The sequence below is a fragment of the Podarcis gaigeae genome (genome assembly GCF_964106915.1).
Source record: "Podarcis gaigeae genome assembly, chromosome: 17".
NCBI lineage: Eukaryota > Metazoa > Chordata > Lepidosauria > Squamata > Lacertidae > Podarcis > Podarcis gaigeae.
This window is the reverse complement of record NC_139694.1, coordinates 36,970,036-36,995,425: the sequence shown is the minus strand read 5'-3', so window position 1 is coordinate 36,995,425 and position 25,390 is coordinate 36,970,036. Positions and strand designations below refer to the sequence as shown.

The following is a 25,390-nucleotide window of genomic DNA, read 5'->3' as shown; positions in this document are numbered from 1 at the left end:
TCAAACTTTCAACCTTGGCAGAATCAGCACCATGCTCCAACCAAGGGATGTGGGTGGTGCTGTGGTCTAAACCACTGAGGGGGGGGGGGAGATGTGAGAGTTTTGGGGGCAAGCAATGGTGGTACAGAAATAAAGCTGACGTAACAGATGCTGGCTTCATTAATTTAATTTAAATTTATTTTACAGTCAGGCATCCCGATCAACACAACAATATATTTCCAGGCACAAAGTCATGTGAGAAACACCAGCCTGGAGCCTATAGTCCATTTAAAGTTCACATCAGAAACACACCAGGCACTTCCAGACTGCATAGCTATTTTCAGGTGGGATTCAATCACACACTGGCAAATTCAGGGAGGTCTTGCACAAAAAACCCACTCCCTAAAACAACTGGACTTTTTGGAATTAGGAAAGAGACAGGAAAATGCACTGGAAAGTGTGGGACAAGACTTTTTAAAAAAAAATGCAAAGCCTTCTAACTTCCTTGCAATCAAATAAAAAGCAATGCTCATTAAATATCCAACCTTGTCTAATCTCCCTGCAAACAAATAAGGATGAATGCTCAATAGGTGGGTCACCTGGAAGCATTCAGCACAGGAAGAGGAATTTCTTTGGCTCTGGGGGATATTGAGCTTCAGTCCATTCAGATATCTCACAGCATCAATGTAAATTTTTTTTGGTCACAGTTAAAAAAAAAGAGAGAGATTCCATCCACAGTTGCATGGTGACATCTGTCGAAAATGCATGGCACGGATTTTTCTGTAACATTACAGTGCGTAGCAGAATAGGCTTGACCTGACAGGATTTTGTAGTGTGAGTGGAATTTATCCTGTCTTCAGTGCGAATGCAGCTTAGCCTTTTTGGGGACATCATCACAGTGTCTGGGTGTGACATCACACAACTGAAACAATACTTAACGGGCCTCATCCCATCCAATACAAACAGCAGGCCCCAGCTGTGTGCATACAAGCAATGCGTTTTGGGCTGTTACCATGACATAAAAAGGAGGAAGGAGCTGGCCTGAGGATGTTCCAAGGAGTTGGGGCTTTGGTAAGAAAAGAGGCCCAGATTAATCATGCTTTGTAGTTTGGTGGGGTGGGATTCCCAACGCACACATCCCAACGCAGTCCGGAATCATGGAGGACAGAGAGACACGATCTCCCAGTCCCTGAATTCAGGCTGGGAAGCAGATAGAACAGCACTCCAGGCAGATCTCAAGGCAGTCAGAGGAGCCGCAGCAATCCTGCAACATCCCGCAGCCTAACCCACAGGGGCAATTTCCTCCACCTGCTTCCCCACAGCAGCTCTCGGCAAGGGATTCCCCTCCTTCTCCACCACAGCAAGCCTCTAGGCAGCCCCCGCAGCCCCCACAGTCCAGGGCAAGTGAGCAGAGGGACATAAACTCACAGAAGAGGCAGGCAAGAGCACAGTGTGCACAGCGATCTGGAGGAGGAGAGAGAAAGGGAGAAGATGAGAATCTGGGAATCTCACCAAAGTTTCCCAAACTTCCTACATAGCAGAAACTGCCTTCCAGGTATATACTGACCTCAGAGCGCCACTGAACTTTTGCATGGAGCCAGAAACTCAGCTAGGCATATTTTTTGTTTTGAGGCGAAATGAATGGATGAAAATCAGAAACAGCTTGCTCCCCGAGCCTAGATTTGCAAATCCTGATGTGGAGACCATTTGGTTCTCCAGATGCTGCCAAACTGCAGCACCCACCACCCCTGGCCATTGGCCATGATTCCCGGGGCTGATGGGAGTTGTGGTTCAGCAACATCAGGAGGGCCAAAGGCTCCCCACCAATGGTCCTAACCAACAAATCGGCCAGAGAGTGAGAGCTGCTCAAGGCTGGCTCTTGGATTCTGAGAAGTTGCCCTCAGAACATGCAGAGAGAGAATGATCTCAGGACATGCATAGGGATAATGGTCTCCCACAATCTCTGGTCATCTGGGGTGCTCCATGTAATGTGAGGGTGGCAGGGATGTGAGGGCCACTTGCCCTTGGGCAGCCTTGAGGCCCCAACAAACGTTCAGCCATGCCAGCCTCTGGAGCCAGGCATGTGTCAACCAGGCTGGGTTAGAGTCAATGTAGATACTGCATAACTAGTTATTATTCAATCATCTATATGCCACCGAGGCAACTCATGCAATGAACAATCTAACAAGAATCAAAACTGACAAGGCAGCAGCAAGAACAGTTGTTAAAAAGGCTAATTGAAACAGCTAACAGAGATTAATATATCAACTATATTCAGTAACATAATTCTCGGGGGGGGGGCACTTACTTAAGAAAAGGTCACTTTTAAAAAAGTATTTCTTAAAATAAATTAAAATCCACAGCACAGAAGCCATAGGCACTTCTGAGGTGCGAGAGTCCCATAGTCTGGAGAAATATGCCCGGAAATGTAAACAATCCAAGCCTGCAAAGACAAGTGTGCACCCAAAAGCCAATCCGAATTAAACATATTCAGACTAAAGTTTGCTCACCTGCCATAAGGATCCCAGGAAGAAGTAAAGATTAGTAGGAGGCATCTTTGGCAGCCAGTTAGTCAGTGATAGCACAGCTCAGACACTTCTAATGCAAGTTCGAGACAGTCACCAGTCTGGTAGCATAACTCCAGGGCCGGCTCCTCAAACCGACAGCAGCAGCAGCAGCAGCAGCAGCCCTGGGGGTCCGAGCAAAAGCCCAGGAGCCTGGAGCTGCAGGAGGGCAGAGGGAAGCAAGAGCAGAAGGGCCCGGAGAAAAGAGGCAGGATGTCCGAGAAACGGCAGAAGAGGCAAGCTAAGAGGAGGGTGGCACACAGCTCTGTGGAAAGGAAGAAGAGTGTGAAGGCAAGCAGGAGGGCTGATTTGGAAACACCTCTGCAAAGCGTAATTCTAAAGCAGGGGTCAGCAAACTTTTCCAGCAGGGGGCCGGTCCACTGTCCCTCAGACCTGGGGGTGGGGCCGGACTATATTTGGGGGGGGGGGCAATGAACGAATTGGGACGCAGGTGGCGCTGTGGGTTAAAGCCTCAGCGCCTAGGACTTGCCGATCGAAAGGTCGGCGGTTCGAATCCCTGCGGCGGGGTGCGCTCCCGCTGCTCGGTCCCAGCGCCTGCCAACCTAGCAGTTCAAAAGCACCTCCGGGTGCAAGTAGATAAATAGGGACCGCTTACCAGCGGGAAGGTAAACAGCGTTTCCGTGTGCGGCTCTGGCTCGCCAGAGCAGCGATGTCACGCTGGCCACGTGACCCGGAAGTGTCTCCGGACAGCGCTGGCCCCTGGCCTCTTGAGTGAGATGGGCGCACAACCCCAGAGTCTGGCAAGACTGGCCCGTACGGGCAGGGGTACCTTTACCTTTACCTTTAATGAACGAATTCCTATGCCCCACAAATAACCCAGAGATGCATTTTAAATAAAAGCACACATTTTACTCATGTAAAAACATGCTGATTCCCGGACCGTTCGCGGGCCGGATTGAGAAGGCGGTTGGGCCGCATCCAGCCTCCGGGCTTTAGGTTGCCTACCAATGTTCTAAAGCATCATTCCTCTCCAGGTCAGACTCTGAAGATACCAGCTATGCCTTTCTCCAGCAGAAGCCAGCTGTGTATTATTGTATGCAGTCATGAAGTTGTCTGTCTCTGAACTCCAATCCCTTGGGTAGTTTTGCTTTTATTTTTATTTTAAGCAACAAGTGAATTAAAAAAGTGGAAAACGTACTTCAAAGCATACAAGAGGAAAAACCAGTGGCTGAACTGCCATTAAAATTTGCTGGAATGCACATTTGTGATGTCACATAGAGGAGGGAGAAAGGTTGTTTTCTGCTGCTCCAGAGAAGCGGACACGGAGCAATGGTTCCAAATTACAAGAAAAAAGATTCTACCTAAACATTAGGAAGAACTTCCTGACAGTGAGAGCTGTTTGACAGTGGAATTTGCTGCCAAGGAGTGTGGTGGAGTCTCCTTCTTTGGAGGTCTTTAAGCAGAGGCTTGACAACCATATGTCAGGAGTGCTCTGATGGTGTTTCCTGCTTGGCAGGGGGTTGGACTCGATGGCCCTTGTGGTCTCTTCCAACTCTATGATTCTATGATTTCATCCGAGAAGCTGGGGGCCAGGCTCATATGACAGCCGAAGCACCCGCTGCAGACCTCTTTATCTTAAGGCCTGCGGAGGCAATTGGGAAACATCTGGCTTGATTCTCTTTAAACTCATTAGACACTCAACAACACCGAGCCTGAAGAGTTGGCCTCTGAAGCCAGAACAGTCACATGGTGCAGCACTGTTGGAAGGGCACCACTGAAGGCCACCAGTGGGGAAGGAGATTGCATGCATAGCTGCTCCGCTGGGTAGAGAGCGCCTTGCTCTTTAACCTCTGGGCTTCCCAGGGTGAGCTGGCTAATGATCAGAGCCTCTTTTGCCTGTTTCAGAGTACACAAGCGGTGGGAGGTCTCTTAGGGAACGTAAGACGCCTCACTGTTGCCAGTGTAGTCAGTTTTATAAGATGGGACGTCGCTTGTATTTGTATCTTTTTATTATTATTTTATTTATTATTTTCAATTTTATATATTTCAATAATTTTGTAATCATTTTAACATTTCAAAACTTGACTTCCTTCCCCCTCTTTCTGCGGTTCTTTAAATTTATTTTTAATATTTTCTTCATATCCAAATTAACTTAATTTACTCATTTATTCATCTACTTTAAATATATACTCATAAAACTGCAGGCTATTACAATAATCCTACCAATGTTCTTATCTGTTTACAATTTATTTGTAAATATTCAATAAACCATTTCCATTCTTTTTATAAAAAGTTTGTTTTCTCGATTTGCTATTTTTCTGGTAAGTTTCGCCATTTCTGCATATTCCACAAGCTTTTTGTATCCATTCTACTTTTGCTGGGACTTCTTCTTCTTGCTTGTATTTGTAGCGTGGATTGTTATTCTCATCAAAAATCAAATCAAGAAAGTTAAAGGTAAAATAAGCCGGTCTTACAATAATAATACAACCAAAATAAATATCGCAAAATGTCATAATATGAGATGAGGCTTGCGCGGGTGATAAAGTCACTGGCAGTGATTGGCTGAAGTTTTCTATGAGCAAAGAAGGGAAGGGGTATGGGCAGGTAGACTTGAAGAACATAGGAAGAGCCCGGCTGGGTTAAACCCAAAGACCAATCGAGTCCAGCATCCTTTTCCTCAGCAATGGCCAACTAGATGCTCACAAGAGCACATAAGGCCAACAGCCCTTTCCCATAATCATTGTATCCCAGTGTTCACAATGGAAAGGAAGAGGCTAAAGAGAGCCCTTTGCCAGTGTCTCAATGCCTATGGCCAACCACTGTGCTCCAGTTAAGCCCCAATGTCACTATTTTGAGCCTGTTACTCTACATCGGAGTCTTCTGCGGTGTCCCATTGTTGTAAACAAAAATCTGCCCTTTCCCCCCTTATGGGGTATCCAAGAGCCCATATAGAGTCCTTACATAGGTTCCCTATTGGTAGAGGAAAATAACAGAGGCCAACAGAGAATACTGAGAAGCAAAGCAGCTAGTAAGCCTGATCTTTATTGATCTGTTGCAACAGGGTGCTCCCCTCACAGGCAGGAAAGGAGGACCCAGAACAAAGGTGTGCCTACCTTTATCTGAAGAAGTGTGCATGCACACGAAAGCTCATATCAAGAACTGACTTAGTTGGTCTTTAAGGTGCTACTGGAAGGAATTTTTTTTGTTCTACCTTTATATAGACTTTTAAAATTCCCTGCCCTGGAGCTCAAAACCACCCCTCCATACATCATACATACACCACAGAAGGGGTGTAACCTAAGACCACCCCCCAGATACATCATACCTACATCACAGAAAAGGCAGTCTACAGCAGAAATCTGTTTATCTCGTCTGACAGGTTGCCTGTTTAATGGTCACTGATTGGATTGCCTGGGGAGCCTGGCCAGTCTTTTGTAATGATAAATACTTAGTTCCTGAGCCAGGTCACAGCTCACACCCTATTCATATCTTAAATGTGCCCTTAAGACAGGATTTGTGAAGGAAAAGACAATGGAGAGGTGGAGTGTGTATCTGAAGAAGTGTGCATGCACACGAAAGCTCATACCAAGAACTAACTTAGTTGGTCTTTAAGGTGCTACTGGAAGGAATTTTTTTATTTTGTTTTGACTATGGCAGACCAACACGGCTACCTATCTGTAACTGGAACAATGGAGAGGCTTTTCCATTTTCCTTTGACCTTCCAGAGAAAACATTTGGTCAGTTTGGGAATCAAAAATGGTTTTGGGTCGGTCTTCCTGTGCTGATCTATGTACGTGCTTGGTTGGTACACTTCTGAACATTTAACATATACCTAAGACCTCAAAATTCCTATCACACCACCCACTGACCCATCCTTCCCAATCTACCTCCCACCCTCAGTGCCCATGCACTCACCATCCCCAGCCACCTCCTGGATCTGAGATGCTGTGGATTTGCAGCTCTTCTTACTGCTGTTGGTGCAGACGGAGGCGGTGGAGTTGATGCGCTGCTTCTTGGAGACTCGCGGCTGCTGCCTCACGGAAGCCGGGGGAAGCCCACAGCCGTTGGCGCAGTAGGCGGGATGGAGGGCAACCTTCCCTGGCTGGAAAGAGGAGTTGGCGATGCCAGTGATGACGGACTGGGGGCGCTCTGCAAAGAAAGGGAAAGGTAACCTGAAGCCTGCAGGTGCAACGTTGGCACTGGGTGAAGCGGGTTCTAGTCTGAGAAAGCTTATGCTGCAAGAATAATAACTCTTCCCTCGCAAATGGCCAACAGCAGTTTTAGAAGGGGGCAACTTTTGCCGGCACCATTGACGGAGGGCAATGGTTAAACCTCCTCCTTGCACACTGTGGTCCCGATCCTTCTCATCTCCCCATGCTGTAGTGGCTATTACTATTTTTAAAAGCTAGTAAAGGTAAAGGGACCCCTGACCATTAGGTCCAATCATGGCCAACTCTGGGGTTGCGGCGCTCATCTCACTTTATTGGCCGAGGGAGCCGGCGTACAGCTCATGTGGCCAGCAGGACTAAGTCGCTTCTGGCGAACCAGAGCAGCGCACGGAAACGCTGGTTACCTTCCCACCGGAGCAGTACCTATTTATCTACTTGCACTTTTGCATGCTTTCGAACTGCTAGGTTGGCAGGAGCTGGGACTGAGCAACGGGAGCTCACCCCATCGCGGGGATTCAAACTGCCAACCTTCTGATTGGCAAGTCCTAGGCACTGTGGTTTAACCCACAGCGCCACCCGCGTCCCTTCCATACAGTGGTACCCCAGGTTAAAGACGCTTCAGGTTACAGACGCTTCAGGTTACTGAAACCGCTAACTCAGAAATAGTACCTCTGGTTAAGAACTTTGCTTCAGGTTTACAACAGAAATTGCACAACAGCGTGGCAGCAGGAGGCCCCATTAGCTAAAGTGGTGCTTCAGGTTAAGAACAGTTTCAGGTTAAGAACGGACCTGGAATGAATTAAGTTCTTAACCCAAGGTACCACTGTACATAAATTCCTGCAACAGAAGCCAGATTGGGTCACGCACCAGCACCAGAATCTGTTCCCCAACCTTGATGGCTTGCGCCAGGGTGGCCAGGCTGGTCATGACAGAGGTGCCAAAGATGGCGATCCTTTTGCAGGCTGCGGCCATGCCAGGCTCCTTCCCTTCTCTGCCTGCCTCATCATTGCCACACCGATACCATATACCACAACACACCTTAGCCCCAGGCAGACTTCTCAAAGCACGAAGAATGAATGGGGTGATGGAATTGGGATCCTTGTCCCCTGGGGACAGACCCCCGAGTGCAGAGCTGCAAGCAAGTGTACAGCTTCTGTGTGCAGAGACTCAATGCATGTGGCTTGATCAATACATAAAGGGCTACAGTAAATAAATAATGGGACAGCAGGGGGATTACAGACCATTACCGTAATCCAATAAAACCAAGATCTCTATTTAGGCTCTTGGTTCTTAGCTTCCTCTGCTTATGAACTCTCTCCACTCCCCCCCCCCCCCCACTTTCATCTTACCATTTTCCGCTTTCTTTGGTATCTGGGCAGAAGGAATGAGGGAGAAATCTTCACTGGAATTAAACTCCCCAGGCGAGTATCTCTGGTTTTCAGGGAAAGAGATGTTTCCAAATGATTCCTCATGCTCTGGAAATTGAAAAAAGGAATTGTTATTGTTTATTTATTGATTTATATACAGCTTATATGCCAAAATGGCTCCTAAATTGGGGTTACCATACATCCAGAATTTCCCGGACATAGCCGATACAGTATTCTGCCCTCTTAAACGGGGTGTGTGTGTGTGTGTGTGTGTGACACGTTGAAATGTTCAGGAAAATCTGGACATATGGCAGCCCATGTCAGAAGCACAAATTCTGGCAAATGTTGTACTTGACTGCTCTTGTGTTTCACATCCCACACTATACACATATACCTGTAAGTCCCACTGAACGTAGCAGGACTTACCTCTGAGTGGACATGCCTAGGATAGCGCTACATGCCGCCTAATCTTGTTTTCACAGCCCTGGAACGCACATCATTTAGGAAAGGATGGGAGGGAAAGGAAGTGTCTCTGAGGGAAGAGTGGGCAGAGGAAGGGCTGAACCCACTCCCCTGCGCTTTCGACTATGTGATTATTCTTCAGGACCACTTAGACTGCTCATTATTATGAGGTAAAGCAACCACAAAAATGCTCTGGGAATACACGGCCATGGGGGGGATTAATTTCCCCTTTATTTACTTATTTTTAGTTTGTATTGTTTACCTTTATTTGTATTTGTTTCTTTTTGGAAAATTCAGTCACAACAACGCCAACAACATAAGATGAGTTTGCTTAAGGACCTACCCACATGGTGCTGACACAAAAACCCTGCACAATCATTATGCAATAGATAGTTTCCCCTTCTTGACTAAATACAAACAAAGGCTTTTGAGCCTCACTCCAAAAGTCGGACATGACTAAACAAAGACCAGTGTCTCAGCGCCTGCCCCCAGTCACCAGTCTAGCTGCCGCATTCTGGATTAGTTGTAGTTTCTGGGTTACCTTCAAAGGTAGCTCCACGTAGAGTACATTGCAGTAGTCCAAGCGGGAGATAACTAGAGCATGCACCACTCTGGCAAGACAGTCTGCAGGCAGGTAGGGTCTCAGCCTGTGTACCACATGGAGCTGGTAGACAGCTGCCCTGGATACAGAATTGACCTGCGCCTCCATGGACAGCTGTGAGTCCAAAATGACTCCCAGGCTGCACACCTGGTCCTTCAGGGGCACAGTTACCCCACTCAGGACCAGGGAGTCCGCCACACCAGCCCACCCCCTGTCCCCCCCCAAAACAGTACTTCTGTCTTGTCAGGATTCAACCTCAATCCATTAGCCGCTACCCATCCTCCAACCACCTCCAGGCACTCGCACAGGACCTTCACCGCCTTCGCTGGTTCTGAGGTAGAGCTGGGTATCATCCGCATATTGATGGACACCCAGGCCAAATCCCCTGATGATATCTCCCAGCGGCTTCATGTAAACCTTTCCGACCCCTGGGCTAAGGTCACATCCACAGAACTTGTTTATTGAGCACTCATCCCAATTTGTTTGTCAGCAGATTAGGCAACATTAGCTATTTATTGAGCATTCATTCTGATTTATATGCAGGGACCATCGCATTCAAGCAGATGTTATCTTACACTTTCTGCAGAGTATAGGTTTGCTGTGCAAGAGCATCAAATCAACTTTAATTGTGCAATCTGAATTTTCTGGTATGTGACTGAATCCCACCTGAAACTAGTGAGTCTGGAAGTGCCCAAAATCTCAGAGGGACTCTAAATCACAGAGTGGGAAGCAAAGGCATTTTGTCTGCAGCATTAACACCAGGCATTGCACATGGCAATTGGCAAGGTGCCTTTTGCGCTGTTGATGCTCCCCCATGGGAGCGCAATTAGGTCCACCCTTGCTTGACTCAGCTCAACTCTCTATCCAGCAACTCTCCGGAATGCAGCTTTCCTAGTTATGAAAATTGTGCCCTTACTGAGAGCATGTGAAACTTTAAAATAATAGCTTTCATACTTTTGAACGAATAATGCAAAGATCCAATTAATCACTCCATGCATAGTAAAAGCCGAAATTTAAAAATTGAATTAAAAGGCACTTAATGGAAGTCTAATTGCCCCTTTTAAATTAACTTTAATTACAATTTCAAGGGTTTTTTTTTTTATTAAAAAAGAAAAGATTTGCTTCTGTGCCGAGTCTCATCAAATAACAAATTGTAGCTTTAGATCCTCAAATTGCCTTTCGAGAGATTAGTGCCACCAGCTTCAATAGCAACGACATTGCTAAGTAGTAGCTGGAGGAAGGTGCAAGCACAACACAGCTCTACAACAGAGACCCTGCGTGGCTTTGCCTGTGGGGTGGGCGAGGGAGAACTGTGCAGCCCTAGTGGCAGATGAAGATGATGGACTTTGCAGAACTGGCGAAGCTGACAGAAAAAATCCGAAACCAGCATTGATCAAGTAAATTTATACGATATGTGAAAGATTATTGTAAGCAATTAACATCACTAGCAGGGTTGTCTGCAGACTTATAATGAGAAATTTTCTATCTTTCTATTATCATTTAAATTTTGAGCTATTTTGTAATGAGTGTAATTAGAATTGGAAAACGTGCAAATGCAGTGATATAAAGGTCAATTTTGGAAGCTGTGCAGCGGGAAGGAAATTGATAGGCTCTAAAGAGCCAAAGTGGTAAAGTGGATAATGATGTGAATGCATAATATTAAATGGAAAATAAATAAAAATTATATATACACAGCTGTCCATGGAGGCGCAGGTCAATTCTGTGTCCAGGGCAGCTGTTTATCAGCTCCATCTGGTACGCAGGCTGAGACCCTACCTGCCTGCAGACCGTCTTGCCAGACCGTCTTGCCAGAGGGGTGCATGCTCTAGTTATCTCCCGCTTGGACTACTGCAATGCGCTCCCAGGAGAGACGCGTGACTTGGGCGTACTGCAGGCCCCACAGTAAGTGCTGCCTGGCATTTTGCCACCCCCACACACCACCATAGGCGCCGACTCCATGGGGCCTGAGGGGGCCCGAGCCCCCTCAAAAATTCGTTTGGGGGGGCTCTGCCCCCCAATAATTTAAGAAAATTATTAGTTATATTATGCTTTGTAAAATCACAAATTTATGTTGGTATTTTTTATTTTCCTTGTTTGACGATAGTTACCTTTTAAAATACATTCAGTAATGAGTTAAAACAAAGCCACTCCCGATCTAGAGAGGGGTTGGGGTTGTGGGCTCTCCACCCATCAACAATCTCGGGGATTCCCCCTAGCTCATTAATATTCACCGCCCACGGCGGCAGCCAATCGGCTGCCGCAAAGGGCGGGCCCTCACAGGTTCACTTAAGGTCGGGGCAGCCCGGGGCTCGCCCCTTTCGTTCCCCCAGCAGCAGCGGTTTGGAGGTCTTGGGCCCCCCCAATATTTTTTATAAGTCGGTATGGGCCCCCGCCCCCCCAATATTTTTTATAAGTCGGCGCCCCTGCACACCACTCCTCCCTTCCTCCACCTCTGCAGAGGGGGGCTAGCTGAGAGCAGGCCGTGCTTGGCGTGGCAGAACATCGTGAGCTGGGCCAGTTCCTTCTAAGGCAAGATGCCCTTAACCCCCATTTCTGTTGCTCACCAATATCTCTTGCATCAACAATTGACCCAGGGAGAGTGCTCTACATGCATGGAGCCGGGACCAAGGCTGAATAGTCCATTTGGCTTACCTGTAACCCAGAAAAATTTATATTGAATTAAATGATCAGGTTACTCACCTGAATTGGGGGTGATTTTTGTAGTATCCCCAGTGTCCCTTCTGGATTCTGTCTTTGTTCCATCAGGCCTGATAGGGACACCTGAGTTGACAGCTGACATCTGGGAACTAAAAATAGGAATAGGAGAAGTTGAAAATCACATAGGAGTTAAGTCCCACATGGTATTATGCTTAGTTCCAAATGGTCTCCACCCCTCTATTTTGTTGATGGGTCTACAACACTTATAGTCACAAGGGTGGCCATGCCGTACAGAGGTCAATCCTCTATTTCAGATGTGGGGCATTCTGCACAGCAGACTGAGAAAAAACACAGCTCACCTGGCTGCAGTCTTCCCAACTATGGTGTGATGCATTTCTAGAGAAATTACAGTAAGTATTTCTAAATTGGCATCTATGTAATATGCTAGCACAAGCAAATTCTCTGCAACTCTGCATCTTCTTCTATGGTGATGCATTTTCCCCTCTTTTTAAGCGATGTCTAAATGGGCGGGCAATCTAAGGCCCAGGGGCCAGATCCGACCCAATCACCCTCTAATTCCGGCCCGCATACAGTCCGGGAATCAGCATGTTTTTACACGAGTAGAATGTGTGCTTTTATTTAAAATGCATCTCTGAGTTATTTGTGGGGCATAGGGATTTTTTTTCCCTTCCCCAAAATAGTTTGACTCCCCACAAGGTCTAAGGGACAGTGGACCGGCCCCCTGCTGAAAAAGTTTCCTGACCCCTGATATAGACCATGGGTAGGCAAACTAAGGCTCAGGGGCCAGATCCGGCCCAATCACCTTCTAAATCCAGCCCGCAGATGGTCCAGGAATCAGCGTGTTTTTACATGAGTAGAATGTGTCCTTTTATTTAAAATGCATCTCTGGGCAGTGGCGTAGCTTGGGTTGTCAGCACCCAGGGCAAGGCAAGTAATTTGCACCCCCTAACCCAGGTAGGGGCAGGTAGGGGCAGAGAGCTGCGAGTGCAAGCGCCCCCCCCCGATGTTGCGCCCGGTGCGGCCGGCCCCCCCTGCACCCCCACGCTACGCCACTGTCTCTGGGTTGTTTGTGGGGCCTGCCTGGTGTTTTTACATGAGTACAATGTGTACTTAAAAAAAATGCTTCTCTGGGTTATTTGTGGGGCATTGGAATTCGTTCATTCCCCTCCCTTCAAAATATAGTCTGGCCCCCCTCAAGGTCTGAAGGACAGTGAACCGGCACCCTGCTGAAAAAGTTTGCTGAACCCTGATACCCTATAACACATAGACTCCCTTTTCATTGGGAACTCTTACCAGTTTTGTCTCTTGCAATGTGGTCAGCTGACGTGAATGATAGTTTTGGCCTCTGCAAACCAACACAGCCACCTTCCTCCCTCCCTAAAAAGAAGCAAATGGGAGGCAGAACACTGTCAATCTATTTCATCAGAAGGATTGCTGAAATGATTCATGTGGCGTGCTTTGAACTCTTGACATGTGGTCTACTAGAAATGTTCTCATCCTCCATGACCCTACACATCAGTCCTTCTCATAGGTATTTGCCACCATTATTATTGTTCTTAGGCTTGTAGATAGCAGATCCCCTGAAACTGAGTTGTATTCAGCATCGCATTAAGAAGATGGTTCCATCAGCACACAGATTTCTGCTTGCACAACAAAATGATCTTCCTCTCCTCCTGTGCACCCCCTGAATCTGTTTCCCCAAAAGCCTCCAGAGCAGATTTGGGGACAGTGTGGGACACACACAGGTGTGTAGAGGGAGAGGGGGAAATCCTGTTGTGCCAGTACTAATCCTTGCACTAGCACAACCATCTTGTTTAATACCACCCATTGCCCATTAAGCAACCAAGCAGGGGGCATTTTGTAATTTAGAACCATTATTCTTCCCATCATTCCCTCTGCTTCTCAGGTCAGCATCATAGTACAGCTGATCAGCCGTATATTATTACTGGTGATGCCTTTGGCTGCCATGGGAAATATGGAACAGGTAAGTTAGGCGGTGGCGGGGGGAGTAGGCAATATTTTTTTATGGACTTGCCATCATCAGAACATCATCAGAACATTAGAGGACGGGAGGAGTGGAACTATTACTTCATTTAAGTCCCCTTTTGTTACTTTTGAAGAAAGAAAGAAAGAAAGAAAGAAAGAAAGAAAGAAAGAAAGAAAGAAAGAAAGAAAGATGAATGAATGCAATAATTTAAGCCAGAAGGGTGTCATGAAATAGCATTAGGCTGTTATTACCACTTTGACTGTTAAACCACTTTGGGAACTGTAGCTCTGTTAGGGGAATAGGGATCTCCAAAACAGAGCAGTCCATCTTTTCATACCAAGTAGGCCGTAAGAGTACTTCAACATGGAACCTGTGCTGGGAGTGAGGCCAGAATTTGACACACTCAGCCAGCCCTCCCGCTGCCTTCTCAAAGCTGCCTAAGCACAGACCCTCCAAGTGTCCCTATTTTCCAGGGACACCCCTGATTTAGAGAAGCTGTCCTAGTTTCTGATTTGTCTCACTTTTCCTTAGGATGTCCCTATTTTCATTGGAGAAATGTTGGAGGGTATGGAGTTATCTGACCTCCAAGCCTCCTGAAGGCAATCCTGTATAGAGAAGTTTTCTTAATGTTTAATGTTTTAGAATGTTTTTATATATGTTGGAAGCCACCCAGAATGGCTGGGGCAACCCAGTAAGATGTGTGGGGTATAAATAGTAAAATTATCATTATGGAATGGGACGTCCGTATTTCCATCGGAGAAATGTTGGAGGGTATGTAAGCAAGGAGCTTTGGCAAGGAAGCACGAGGCACTGGCAGGATCCTACAGCCCTCCTACCTACCTCCTTCCCAAAGCTGGGAAAGCACTAACTAGGCCAGGCATAGCCAAACTCCGACCCTCCAGATGTTTAGGACTACAATTCCCATCATCCCTAGCTAACAGGACCAGTGGTCAGGGATGATGGGAATTGTAGTCCCAAACATCTGGAGGGCCGGAGTTCGCCTATGCCTGAACTAGGCTTTAGGAAGGAGGTGGGAGGGTGCTAGGACCCTGTCAGAGCCCTCATGCCTCCTTCCTAAAGCCCAGCACCTTGCATTCCTGGCTTTGGGAAGGCAGGGCAAAAGGGGGTGCCCAGTGTTGCTGAGGGCCACCAAAAATGGCCTCAAGGGCCATGCTTTGGACCACCTTGTCCTAACAGCTGCCAGCTCCCTCAGCACTCTCTGAGGAGTCTCTGGGGAAATCCATGGTGAAATCTAGACACATATAAAAATGCTGTGAAAATGTTTAAAAAAAGAAAAGTTTTGAAAAAGATATTGATTTTGCCATAAGCCCACCATCGCCATCTAGTGTCACATTTGTATAATGCACTTAAAACGGATTTAAAACGTTATATTTGCAGCTGTATACAGTGGACGCTCGGGCTGCGAACGTGATCCGTGCAGGAGGCATGTTTGCAACCCACAGCAACGCGTCTGTGCACGCGCGGGTTGCAATTCGGCGCTTCTGCGCATGCGCAAAGCGTGATTTATCGCTTCTGTGCATGCTCGACCGCTGAAACCCAGAAGTAACCCGTTCCAGTACTTCCGGATTTCGGCGTGTCCGTAACCTGAAAAAATGCAACCTGAAGGTATGACTGTAGTCCCATGTGTGTGGTATCATGGTGCTTTAAAATGTATGGTGTGGATGTGGCCTTATCCTGAGAGAAAAGGGAGAGTCCAGAACAGCAGCTCACTGCAGCACAGTGGCGTAGCGTGGGTTGTCAGCACCCGGGGCAAGGCAAGTAATTTGCACCCCCTAACCCCTGGATTTTAGCACTCGAATGTGAGCGCGCCCCCCAGATGTTGCGGCCGGCCCCCCTGCACCCCCCCACGCTACGCCATTGGGGCTGGGGGCGAGTGAAGGAACCAAGGACCCCCCCTTAAGGCTCAGCAGGAATTTATTAAATTTATTATTTGCGGAGCCCCCGCGGGCCGAGGCAGCCGAAGCCCCCTCCCCTCGGGCGCCTCCCCGCCCTCTCCTCTCCTTGGGCGCTCCAAGGCGCTCCAGATCCGGGCTTGGCGAGCGCCTCTCCTCCCCCCAGCCTGGTCCGGGGGCTTCCAGCCGCGCTCCGTCCTCGCCCGCCGCCCCCGCCCCCCCCCGCGGCTGAGGCTTGCACTGAGAGCCGGAGCCAGCGGCGCCCCCTTCCGCCGGGAGACCCTCGCCCGCCCGCCGGCTTCCTCTCGGAGGGTTTGGCTCCTCCCTCCCAGTCGGCAGAAGCAGCCGCCGCCTGTGGCTGGGCCGAGGGGATGGCGGCGGCGGGGGGGTGTGGAGGCTGCCCGTGCCCGGCCAGGCGTTGGTGGCGGCGTCGGCGCTGCTGCAGCGGCTGCTCCTCCTGCGAGCAGTGAGTGGAGCGCAGCCGCAGCGGTGGCGGCGGGCGCGCGCGCGCTAGGGCGCAAGGCTGGCGGTGGCGGCGGGGAGCCCGGCGGAGGAAGGAACTTGTCCCTTCCCTCTGGACTTGCGCCCCCCCAGATGTTGCGCCCGGTGCGGCCGGCACCCCTGGCACCCCCCACGCTACGCCACTGCTGCAGCACATTTCAACTTGGCTGTTGTACTGGAGGACAGACAACGTCATAAAAATTAGACCCTCACAATATCATTCGGTGCCCTTGGAGGGGTCAGTCAGCTGCCCCTGAAAGACTGGAGGTGCGCCGGGGGGTTGGGGGAAGAGTTTGACTTTTCCTTTTTTCTAGGATGAATGGATCGGCCTGGCCAAATATCTACCGCTGACATGAAACCGGAAAAGCGATATGGTATTAGCCCTAACAGCCAGTGGCAGTTGAGGCCAAGCATTTTTGGGCCGAAGCCTACTGATGAGCCCGGTCAAAGTCAACTTCAAGTGAGCTTGGCATGTATTTCCATTTAACTGGGTTATAGGATCAGGCTGTTCGTGTGCGGCAGGGAGCCGAACTGGGGCGGAGATGAAAGACACGAGGGGCTCAGAGGTGAGGCTGCTGCTGGGCTGCCGCTTCCTGAGCTCTCGCCAATCCTCCCCAACCAATCCAGTCAGTTCAAAGCCCTGGGAGGGGGAAACAGGAAACAACAGGCCCATTAACCTCCCACCCCACTGGGGCTAGAATAACAGAGGAAGGCATAACAGCAGGAACAAAAACGTAGAAGGCGGGAGGGGCCTCCGGACTCCAGGGTTTTCGGGCAGGGAGGGCATCATAGCTTCAGCGGGCTGCAGAGGAGGGGGCTAGGAGCCCAGGCACATCACATACCCTCCAACATTTCTCTAATGAAAATAGAGGTGTCAATAATAATAATAATAATAATAATAATAATAATAATAATAATAATAAATTTCTACTCCACACATCTGACTGGATTGCCCTAGCAACTCTGGGCAGCTTCCAACAGATATAAAAAACATAATAAAACATTAAGCATTTTTTTGAAAAACTTCCCTTTACAGTGGTACCTCAGCTTAACCTGAAACTGTTCTTAACCTGAAGCACCATTTTAGCTAATGGGGCCTCCCGCTGTGCCACCGCCGCACGATTTCTATTCTTATCCTGAAGCAAAGTTCTTAACCCGAGATACTATTTCTGGGTTAGTGGAGTCTGTAAGCTGAAGCGTCTGTAACCCAAGGTACCACTGTACAGGGCTGCTTTCAGATGTCTTCTAAAGGTTGTATAGTTACTTAAGTCCTTGGCTTAGGGGTCGCATAACTCCATATCCTCCAACATTTCTTCAGTGAAAATAGAGATGTCCTAAAGAAAAGTGGGACAGCTTCTGTGAATCTGGAATCAGGGACACTTGGACGGTCTGAAACGTTATTTCTTCCTGCTAGGGTTCTGCGCCTTTAATCGATGAATGACCATTCATTCAATCAATGAATGACCAATTCAATAGCAGAATCTTTTTCCCAATATGGAGATACAGAGATGGGGGTAAAGAGTCACTTGCTACATTCTACAAGGTTGTCGTGTCAGCTTTCATAGCACATAAGCTTGGGGGGGGGGGTGAGAGAGGAAAAAAATTGGCTACGCTAACCAGTACGCTGCCCAAGCAGCAGGTGTTCAACTTTCCCATCGAAATCAATGAAAAGTGTCCAGATCTGGCTTGTGCTCCAGGTTTCTGTATTTCCATCCACAGACAGAAATGGCTCATCGTACAGCAGCAAGGGAGCTGCTGCCTTTCTGGTTAAGGATATGAAGTCAAAATCCAGTCACAGTGATGTGAATGGTTGCTGAACCTTTGTGCCACATCCAGCCATGTCAAATGGCACTTTTTATATTATAGAGCCAATCTATACCCCTCCTTATGGGCACACCGTCCGGAGACTGGGCAGCAAAACAACGCACACCCATAGGGCTGCCTACACACCAAACACTTAAAGCACATGACTTTTCCCAAAAGACTCTTGGGAACTACAGTTTTCCCCTCACACAATTACAATTCACAACACCCATACCCAACTACAGCTCACAGATTTTTGGTGTGGGCTTTAAATGCCTGATGGTGTGCATATCTTAACTCTTTATAATGCCTAACCCATCGTAATTTCCATTTGTTCCCATACACAGATTCTCATAAGGCGCTGCTCTAAGTTAGTATTGAGGTCTCTCCACCAAGCCCTTTCCCCACTTTTCATGCTGTTCAGATTGCATTTAATTTAGCTGTATTATGCTGCACTACAGATTGCTATGATCCATTGCCGATATTTCTTCTTATTGTTTTTATTCACAGGGAAGGAAGAAACGGCAAACAATGAAAATATTAACAAACAAACAAAATGATGGTGTCGGGCTATTTAGAGAAGATAGATCTCTAACTTCAAAAGGGCAAGTACAATATTTATTATTGATTATTTTTAAAAGTAGGGTTTCCAGTACACCTAAGACCCCGAAAAACTTCAGATGCAGGCCTCTTCTCAACCATGGTTATACATCTGGTATTCCCTGCTCCCCTACAGAGATACATTTTACCAGGGTTCTTTGCAGCAACCAAATTTGGTTTAATGGCTGTTTTGACTGCCCCTTCAGCATAACCAAGTATTTTGGGTTTGTTCTCCGCTGCCACAGAACACATCTCGATGAGCCCATGGTAATTACAACCACTTCACAGGAGTATATGAAGCTGCAGTATACCAAGTCCATCCATCCCAATACTGTCAACTCTGACTGGCAACAGCTCTCCATTGTTTCAGGCTCTCCCAGGTCCAACTGGAGATGTCAGGGACTGAACCGGGGACCTCCTAGAGCCCTAATCCTCCGGTGCAGCAAGTAATGGTACAAGCAGAGATGGCTTTCCCTCCGAGGTGAGATAAACGCCTCTTTTAAAGCAAGCTGTTTGAGCAGGAAGATTCTGGAGTGCCATTCAAGAAGGCAGATTGTGCAGAGACCACAAGTACCTTGCAAAATGCTGACTAAATAATAAAGGAATACATAGCTTTCATGCAAAGATCAGTGACATGCTAAATGGCATGCAGAAGGAAGACCCCATCACAAGAGATAAACTTCCACTCAAAAGGCATGCAGGGAAGCCTTCAGGAAAGAGCTGCCGGGATCACAATCATACAGGAAAATGTCACAATTAAGTACAAAAGAACTGGGTATTATGAGGGCGATAGGTGTTGAGAGAATCTGGGTGCTAGCAAAGCCTTGATTTACCTGCAAGCAGCTCAGAGGATAGGAATGGACTCCGGGTTCCCTTCTCACTCTTCCACAGCACTTGGCCACGCCAAACACACTCGCCGTTTGGCACAGGCTGCCCTCTCTGCCTGCCTTTCACACTCGGTCCATTCTGGGCTGGCTGATGCTCCAGCTTGTCTGTCGTCATAACATCCTGACTGTAGCTCAGCCCGATAGCTGGGGAGGGAAACAAAATAGCCTCGGCTATCACACAAAATAGCCACTCCCCTGCGCCTGCCTGGGCTGGGGTCCAGGGACTGGGTGGGCTAAATTCAGTTTGAGAGAGCCGTTTTATCTCTACACGAAATGCCACCAGGCTAGAAGCTGTTCCACCCAAGGGGCAACTGACACTGATCAGCGCCTGGCATAATAAACAGCTGCCCCCCCCCCTCCAGTAGAAGCAGCTGCACCTCAATATATCTGGTCTCCTGCTACGGAATATATTTCTCCCAGGCCATTTTGTTGCCCGAGGCAGAACAAGTTTTGCATCTTGTTGTGTCTTGGGGGAGAACTGAAATTCTTAAGCCTGTTCCCAAATTGCAGCCCCCTTTTATGTTCCCTAGTATCAGGGTTCAGCAAACCTTTTCAGCAGGGGGCCGATCCACTGTCACTCAGACCTTGTGGGGGGCCAGACTATATTTTGAAAAGAAAAAAAAGAACAAATTCCTATGCCCCACAAATAACCCAGAGATGCATTTTAAATAAAAGGACACCTTCTACTCATGTAAAAACACACTGACCATCCGTGGGCCAGATTTAGAAGGTGATTGGGCCGAATCCAGCCCCCAGGCCATAGGTTGCCTACCCATGCCTAGTATTATTGATTTGTTACAGTCTCGCCTTGCCTGTACTTTGAGGGGCACAGGGCAGCAATTGTGGTTTTTGCCCCTTCCACCCCATTTCGTCTTCACAAAAACCCTGAAAGGTAGATTTGAAACCGAGTCACCCCAGTCATTGTTGGGAGCTCTGGCCACTGGAAGCAAAAGGAAGGGAACGTACCAGTTTGTGAAAATGAATTCTATTCAGTCACTTGTACGGAATGAGTTGAAGTCAGAAATGGGCTGGCACAACTGTCCCCATTCTCTTGTCCTCAGGGTGAAGAGAGAGACTGTTATCCCCCACAAGAATCACTATGATTCTGCCATCTTCAGCAGGGGCTTTTACCGATAATTGGTTTGGGGCTGCCCTGGTAAGAATATTACTGAGGTGGGCAATGACGACTCACTGTTCAAGTCTAACCACACCCTGAATTCACTGGCAAGGCCGGCCCACTCATTAGGCAAGGTGAGGTGACTGCCTCAGGCAGCAGGATCCCAATGTAGATCTTTCCCCCACCTGCCCTTGTTTCTGATGGAGATCTTCCCTCCCCCCTTCTTTCCGGGTGGAGAGGAGGGCGCCATTTGGGATACACTTCAGGGGCCAAAATGTCTTGGGCCCTGCTCACTGAGTAGCCCCAGTCAAGGGACTATTTCCCTACTCCACAGCCTGGGGATAATAATGACAGCCTACCCTAGAGGGCTGTTGTGATGATTACAATGACGTTATATGTTTGGAACATTTAGTAGGAAATGTAGCATATCAGTATTATTTCCGCTCCCAAATTAGCTCCCAAAATTACTATTTTCATATGGGACTGAAAATTAAAAAATTTTAGATCAGTGGATCTTTTTATATAATAGCTCTCTGTTGCTTTCTGGCTTCCACCTTTCTTTTCAGGCATCCTGCATGTATTATTACAGGAATGGAGAACCTCATAGCCAGAATTAAATGCATCCTTCCAAATCTCTCGATTTGGCCCCCCTCAGGACTCTCCCAAGGCCACACTGCCTCTCTCAAAGTCACTCCCCCCCTCCAACCACACCCCTCGCCCACTGTACAAAGGGCAAATTTTGATTCATTGCCCCACCCACTTCTGCCTCTGGCCCCGCCCACCACTGGCATGTGGCCCCTAAAAGGCTGCTCAGAAGAGAATATGGCCCTGGGGCTTAAAAGGGTTTCCTGTCTGCATTCGACGTTTGCTGCTTCTGGGCATTCCACGCTGCTAAACCAAATGGTTGCACAGCAGCCCAGCCTGGCCCAAGACATTTTGGCACCTGAGGTGGACCCCAAAATGGCGCCCTCCTGCCCGCCAGAGAAGATCTACATCAGGAAGAAGGTGGGGTGGTGAGGGAAAGGTCGACATTGGGATTTGCTGCCTCGGTGGACCCTGCCTCACCTTGTCTCTTGGGTGGCCCTGATAGCAGCCAGATGGCTCTCACCTCGAACAAAGCTACGCGCATGAGCTGAGGCCTTTGGCTGGTTCTGTTGCTCTCAGTGAAAGACGTGGCCTTCCTTTTCCATGTGGGCCACAGCATCAGCATTTTTTAAATAGTAATAAAGGGTAAGAAATCATTGCTTACCAGCAGAGGGCAAGGGCAAGGAATCAGGAAAACAAAAGTCTGTGCAGGGGCAGGAAGATGCAAACAGGGAGGTGGACCTAAAGAGGCAAAAAATGATCAGTGAAGTGCCTGGAGGAACAAGCATGTTCTCCAGGAATTTATTCATATCTCCCCAGCTATCTATGCAGAGTTATTATTACCCAACAGTGCTGGCTCCAGGATTTGGGGATCCATCAAGTGTGGCAACCTCAGTGGACCTCCCTAGCCCATAAGAGGAGGGATGTGAACACTGAGAATGATCTTTGCCTGCATTTGATCTTCTGGGCAAAATGGAAGCCCTGCTGTGGTGGGATGGACACCTGTTGTTTTGGGGGTCCTGGCCTTTCCACCCTCTGGAGCTGGCCCTGTTCTTCAATTCTGGGAGACAGATGCTTTGGGGATAGCTGGCACTGCTGTTTTGTGCAGGATTCCTCACTTAGCTGCCTTTGGGGTGTGACCAACAATCCTCAGCCAGCACACCCACTGGTCAGAGATGATGAAAACTGTAGTCCCAAACATTTGGAGAGTGTTGGAGAGAGAGGTATGGAAGAGAGCTCTTACTCTCTCATAGCCGAGTTAACACAATGGCGATTGTTCTAAGCACATTAAAACTTGGTTAGATTTTACATCTGCCCTCATCCACCTTTAAACAAACGTTCCCCATGGAAATACCTAGGCTAGAATAAATCACAGACACCTCACAAATAAATGAATATTTTACTCACAGCGTTTCCAGAAGTATCAAACAAGTCTCTACACGTTGACATCACAATAATCCAATACATGTTGGATTAGCAAAGATGCAGGCTATAAAAATCTCATTTTAGGGAGATTCAGTTGACTTGCAGGGAGCCCAGGTCGCATGGCTTCTTGTTTGCTCCAGGAAGCACAAAGAGAGAGGGAAATGGTGGAAGAGTCTACTGAGAGCCTGTATATTACAAAAGAAGGGACCCATCTGGGGGCGGCTGGTGTAAGCAGCACTAAGATAGATAGACCAATGGTCTGACTCAGTATAAGACACCTTCCCATTGTCCAAATTGCTTCAGATCAAGCCACTGTTTCAAGATACAGGAGCAGAGAATGGTTTTAAAAAAGATAAGTTGGCAACCGTAAGCCCTGATCAAAACAGTCGCCCAAAAGGAGCTGTGTGACAGCATTTGACAGTGGAGTTCTTAGGATAATTATTTCCCCCATCTCACAGGGCAGCTGTGCCATCATCACCCACTGAAGAGCATTTGAGGGGTTGGCTGCGGGGAAGCAATGTCACGCAGTTCGAAGAAAGCTGTGTGGGAGACCAAAAGACACAACAGCAGCATAAGAGGTAATGGATTCAACCATAAGTAATTCATCCCACTTAGGAGAGTGTGAGAGCCAGTCTCCCAGGGGTGGGCTATGCCTCCCAGAGCCCCAGGCCAGGCTAGGATTACTTACAGAGCCATTAACTTGAGGCGGAATGGGAAACAGGCCAGGAGAGCTCAGCATCCGCTCACTCACACGCCCTTGCTTGCTGTAGGCTGGAAGAGAGAAGGGGCATCAAAGCCAGCTGCAGGGAGCCTGTGGCTTGACAAGGAGAGCAGGGGAGGGATGTGGGGACTTGTGGGCTGTTGACAGAGGGGCTTGGGCTGGAGTGGGGCTGTGCTGCAAGAGGTCTCCAGAAGTTCTGCATCTCTTTGGATCCCAAGAGCAACATCGGAAGTGGGGACTCATCTGTTTTATTGCGGGCTGAGTCCAGGCCAATCCCATCGTGCACCACACCTGCCTCCTGCCACAACCCGCTCCAATTCCTAAATGAGTCATTACGTCTCCATGGCAATGGATGCTGCAGAAAGCAAAATTGCAATAACTGTTTGGGAGAAGAATGGGGAGGGAAGGACAGAGAGCGCATAAGTGAGCTTAGCTTGCGTTGCAAGGGGTGTGTGAGAGATGACAAGGCACAATATTCCAAAATCTACTTTGTGTTTTTACTGAAGGTCCAGTATACATTTGAGAGACAATCGCCATGCGGTATGCTGTTGTTATTGCCTTCCTTTTTCAAAACAGAAAGATGGATAAAACTAAACAGGATAGAGATTGGAGACAAGGTCTTCCAGAAAGCATTTTTCTCCCCTAATACAAAAAAAAAAAAAAGAACTGCAAATTCGAACATGCATGGTTAAAAGAAGAAAATTATTGTTTAAATTAGAAGTACTGTTGTGAATTTGCTGTTGGACTCATTCGTAATAATCAATCCCTATAGTTTTGCTTAAACTGACTTTGAATGAGAATCTGGGATTTGATGCAAAATAGCTTGAAGACCAAATTAGACCTGTTATTAACTGCAATTAACAGTTCAAGTTTCATTTGTTTATTTAATGCAACCTCCAAGCTCCCCCCGCCCAACAGGATCAGATGAATGGGTTTTTTTAAAAAAGCATTCCTTCAAGCTGCTGAAAATGCTGCCCCGCTCTTAAGCTGCTATTTACCCTGGAAGGGAAGCTTCCATTGCTTTCCAAAGTCTGTAGATATTTCCTGACTGGTCAATTCATCTGCAGGGCTGGGGCTGAGATGAGTGCTTGGGAGGCTGCCTGGAGTTGTCTGAAGGCTGGGGTAGGAGTAGCAGATTTGCCTCCATGTAGCAGTACCTGCTGTTTGCCTCCACTCGGGCTCCTGCTTGCATGTTCATAAATGAAGGAAATATTACAAAGAGACCATAATAAGTCTTTGAACCCAGTAGTGTCGCCCCTGGAACTTTACTGCCAAAAGAGGGAAACTGTTGCAAATAGCATGCTGCCAAGGTTGCATTTTCTAATATGAGCCCAGATCACTATTATTCCCATTCTACAGATGGAAGAACTGAGGCTGACAGTGATTTGTTCAAGGCCCCTCTGGCTGTGGGCAGACTTGAACTGACATCTCCCAAGTTAAACTCCCTACCTACGGAGCCACAGACACTTTAGATTTTGATCGTACTTCTAGCCTGCAGTATTCTTGTGATCCCAGGTCTGTGTCTGTGTACGGATTGGGAAATATAACATTAAGTTGCATTTAACTGGGAAAAGTTCATGTGTCGAATGAATTACACCCCAGATTTTCCATCATAGTGAAATAGGCAATAATAATAATAATTTAATAACTTTATTATTTATACCCCACCCATCTGGCTGGTTTTCCCCAGTGCTAAAAGTGAGATTATTGCTTACCTAGGCAAAAGCCAGCAGCCTCAAGACTGTAGCCAAGTCACAAAGCACTACCCTAATGTATTAATATTTGTGTTTGTTTACAAAACATTAACATATAAAATACTTTGACTTATCCTAATATGAGAGCTTGGCATGTCATGGGGATTTTAATGTCACGTTCATGGCATTGTGTGCTTAGAACTGAAGCCTTAGATGTTCAGAAACTGGACACAGGATGCAAGAATCATCTCTCTCTAAGCCTGTCTCTCTCTCTCTAGGTGGGTGGGTCTAAGTTCTCCAAATGTCAAGACAAGATGAACCCACTATTAAGGGGAGAGAGAGAGAGAGAGAGAGAGAGAGAGAGAGAGAGAGAGA

General features: G+C 47.7%; 1 protein-coding gene and 2 long non-coding RNA genes across 8 annotated transcripts in view; 2 read left to right on the top strand and 1 right to left on the bottom strand.

Moving 5' to 3' along the window:
- Nucleotides 1-25,390, top strand: part of LOC310835343 — a 233,228-nt gene that overhangs the window by 207,667 nt on the left and 171 nt on the right. The window lies entirely within an intron of this gene.
- On the bottom strand, nucleotides 102-22,782 carry LOC310835086 (myoD family inhibitor domain-containing protein-like). Of its 5 annotated transcripts, none has more exons than XR_014559396.1 (7): nucleotides 19,420-19,439; nucleotides 13,076-13,159; nucleotides 11,804-11,910; nucleotides 8,023-8,148; nucleotides 6,420-6,653; nucleotides 2,490-2,808; nucleotides 1,307-1,443 (listed from the first exon to the last, which is right to left on the bottom strand). XR_014559396.1 is itself a non-coding variant. In XM_083719815.1 (7 exons), the coding sequence occupies exons 3-7, from the start codon at nucleotides 19,586-19,588 to the stop codon at nucleotides 6,540-6,542; spliced, it is 600 nt and encodes a 199-aa protein (XP_083575941.1). In that variant the 5' UTR covers nucleotides 19,589-19,617; nucleotides 21,840-21,916; nucleotides 22,583-22,782; the 3' UTR covers nucleotides 6,426-6,539. The 5 variants fall into 5 exon arrangements, 4 of the variants coding, with proteins under 4 accessions (XP_083575943.1, XP_083575941.1, XP_083575940.1 ...); XM_083719815.1 differs by lacking the exons at nucleotides 1,307-1,443; nucleotides 2,490-2,808 and adding exons at nucleotides 21,840-21,916; nucleotides 22,583-22,782 and having other exon boundaries at nucleotides 6,426-6,653; nucleotides 19,420-19,617; XM_083719817.1 differs by lacking the exon at nucleotides 2,490-2,808 and having other exon boundaries at nucleotides 102-1,443.
- Nucleotides 18,533-23,919, top strand: LOC310835372. Its single transcript, XR_014559610.1, has 3 exons — nucleotides 18,533-18,591; nucleotides 23,059-23,178; nucleotides 23,828-23,919. It is a non-coding gene; the product is annotated as an uncharacterized lncRNA (long non-coding RNA).

Bases quoted from the DNA above. Each gene is read 5' to 3' on its own strand.
- LOC310835086 (XM_083719814.1), bottom strand. From the start codon at position 21,984: ATGAATAAATTCCTGGAGAACATGCTTGTTCCTCCAGGCACTTCACTG. The intron at 11,911-13,075 runs GTAAGAGTTCCC...TCCTATTTTTAG, and splicing joins CATTGCAAGAGACAAAACTG to TTCCCAGATGTCAGCTGTCA. The intron at 8,149-11,803 runs GTGAGTAACCTG...TTCAATTTCCAG, and splicing joins AAAAATCACCCCCAATTCAG to AGCATGAGGAATCATTTGGA.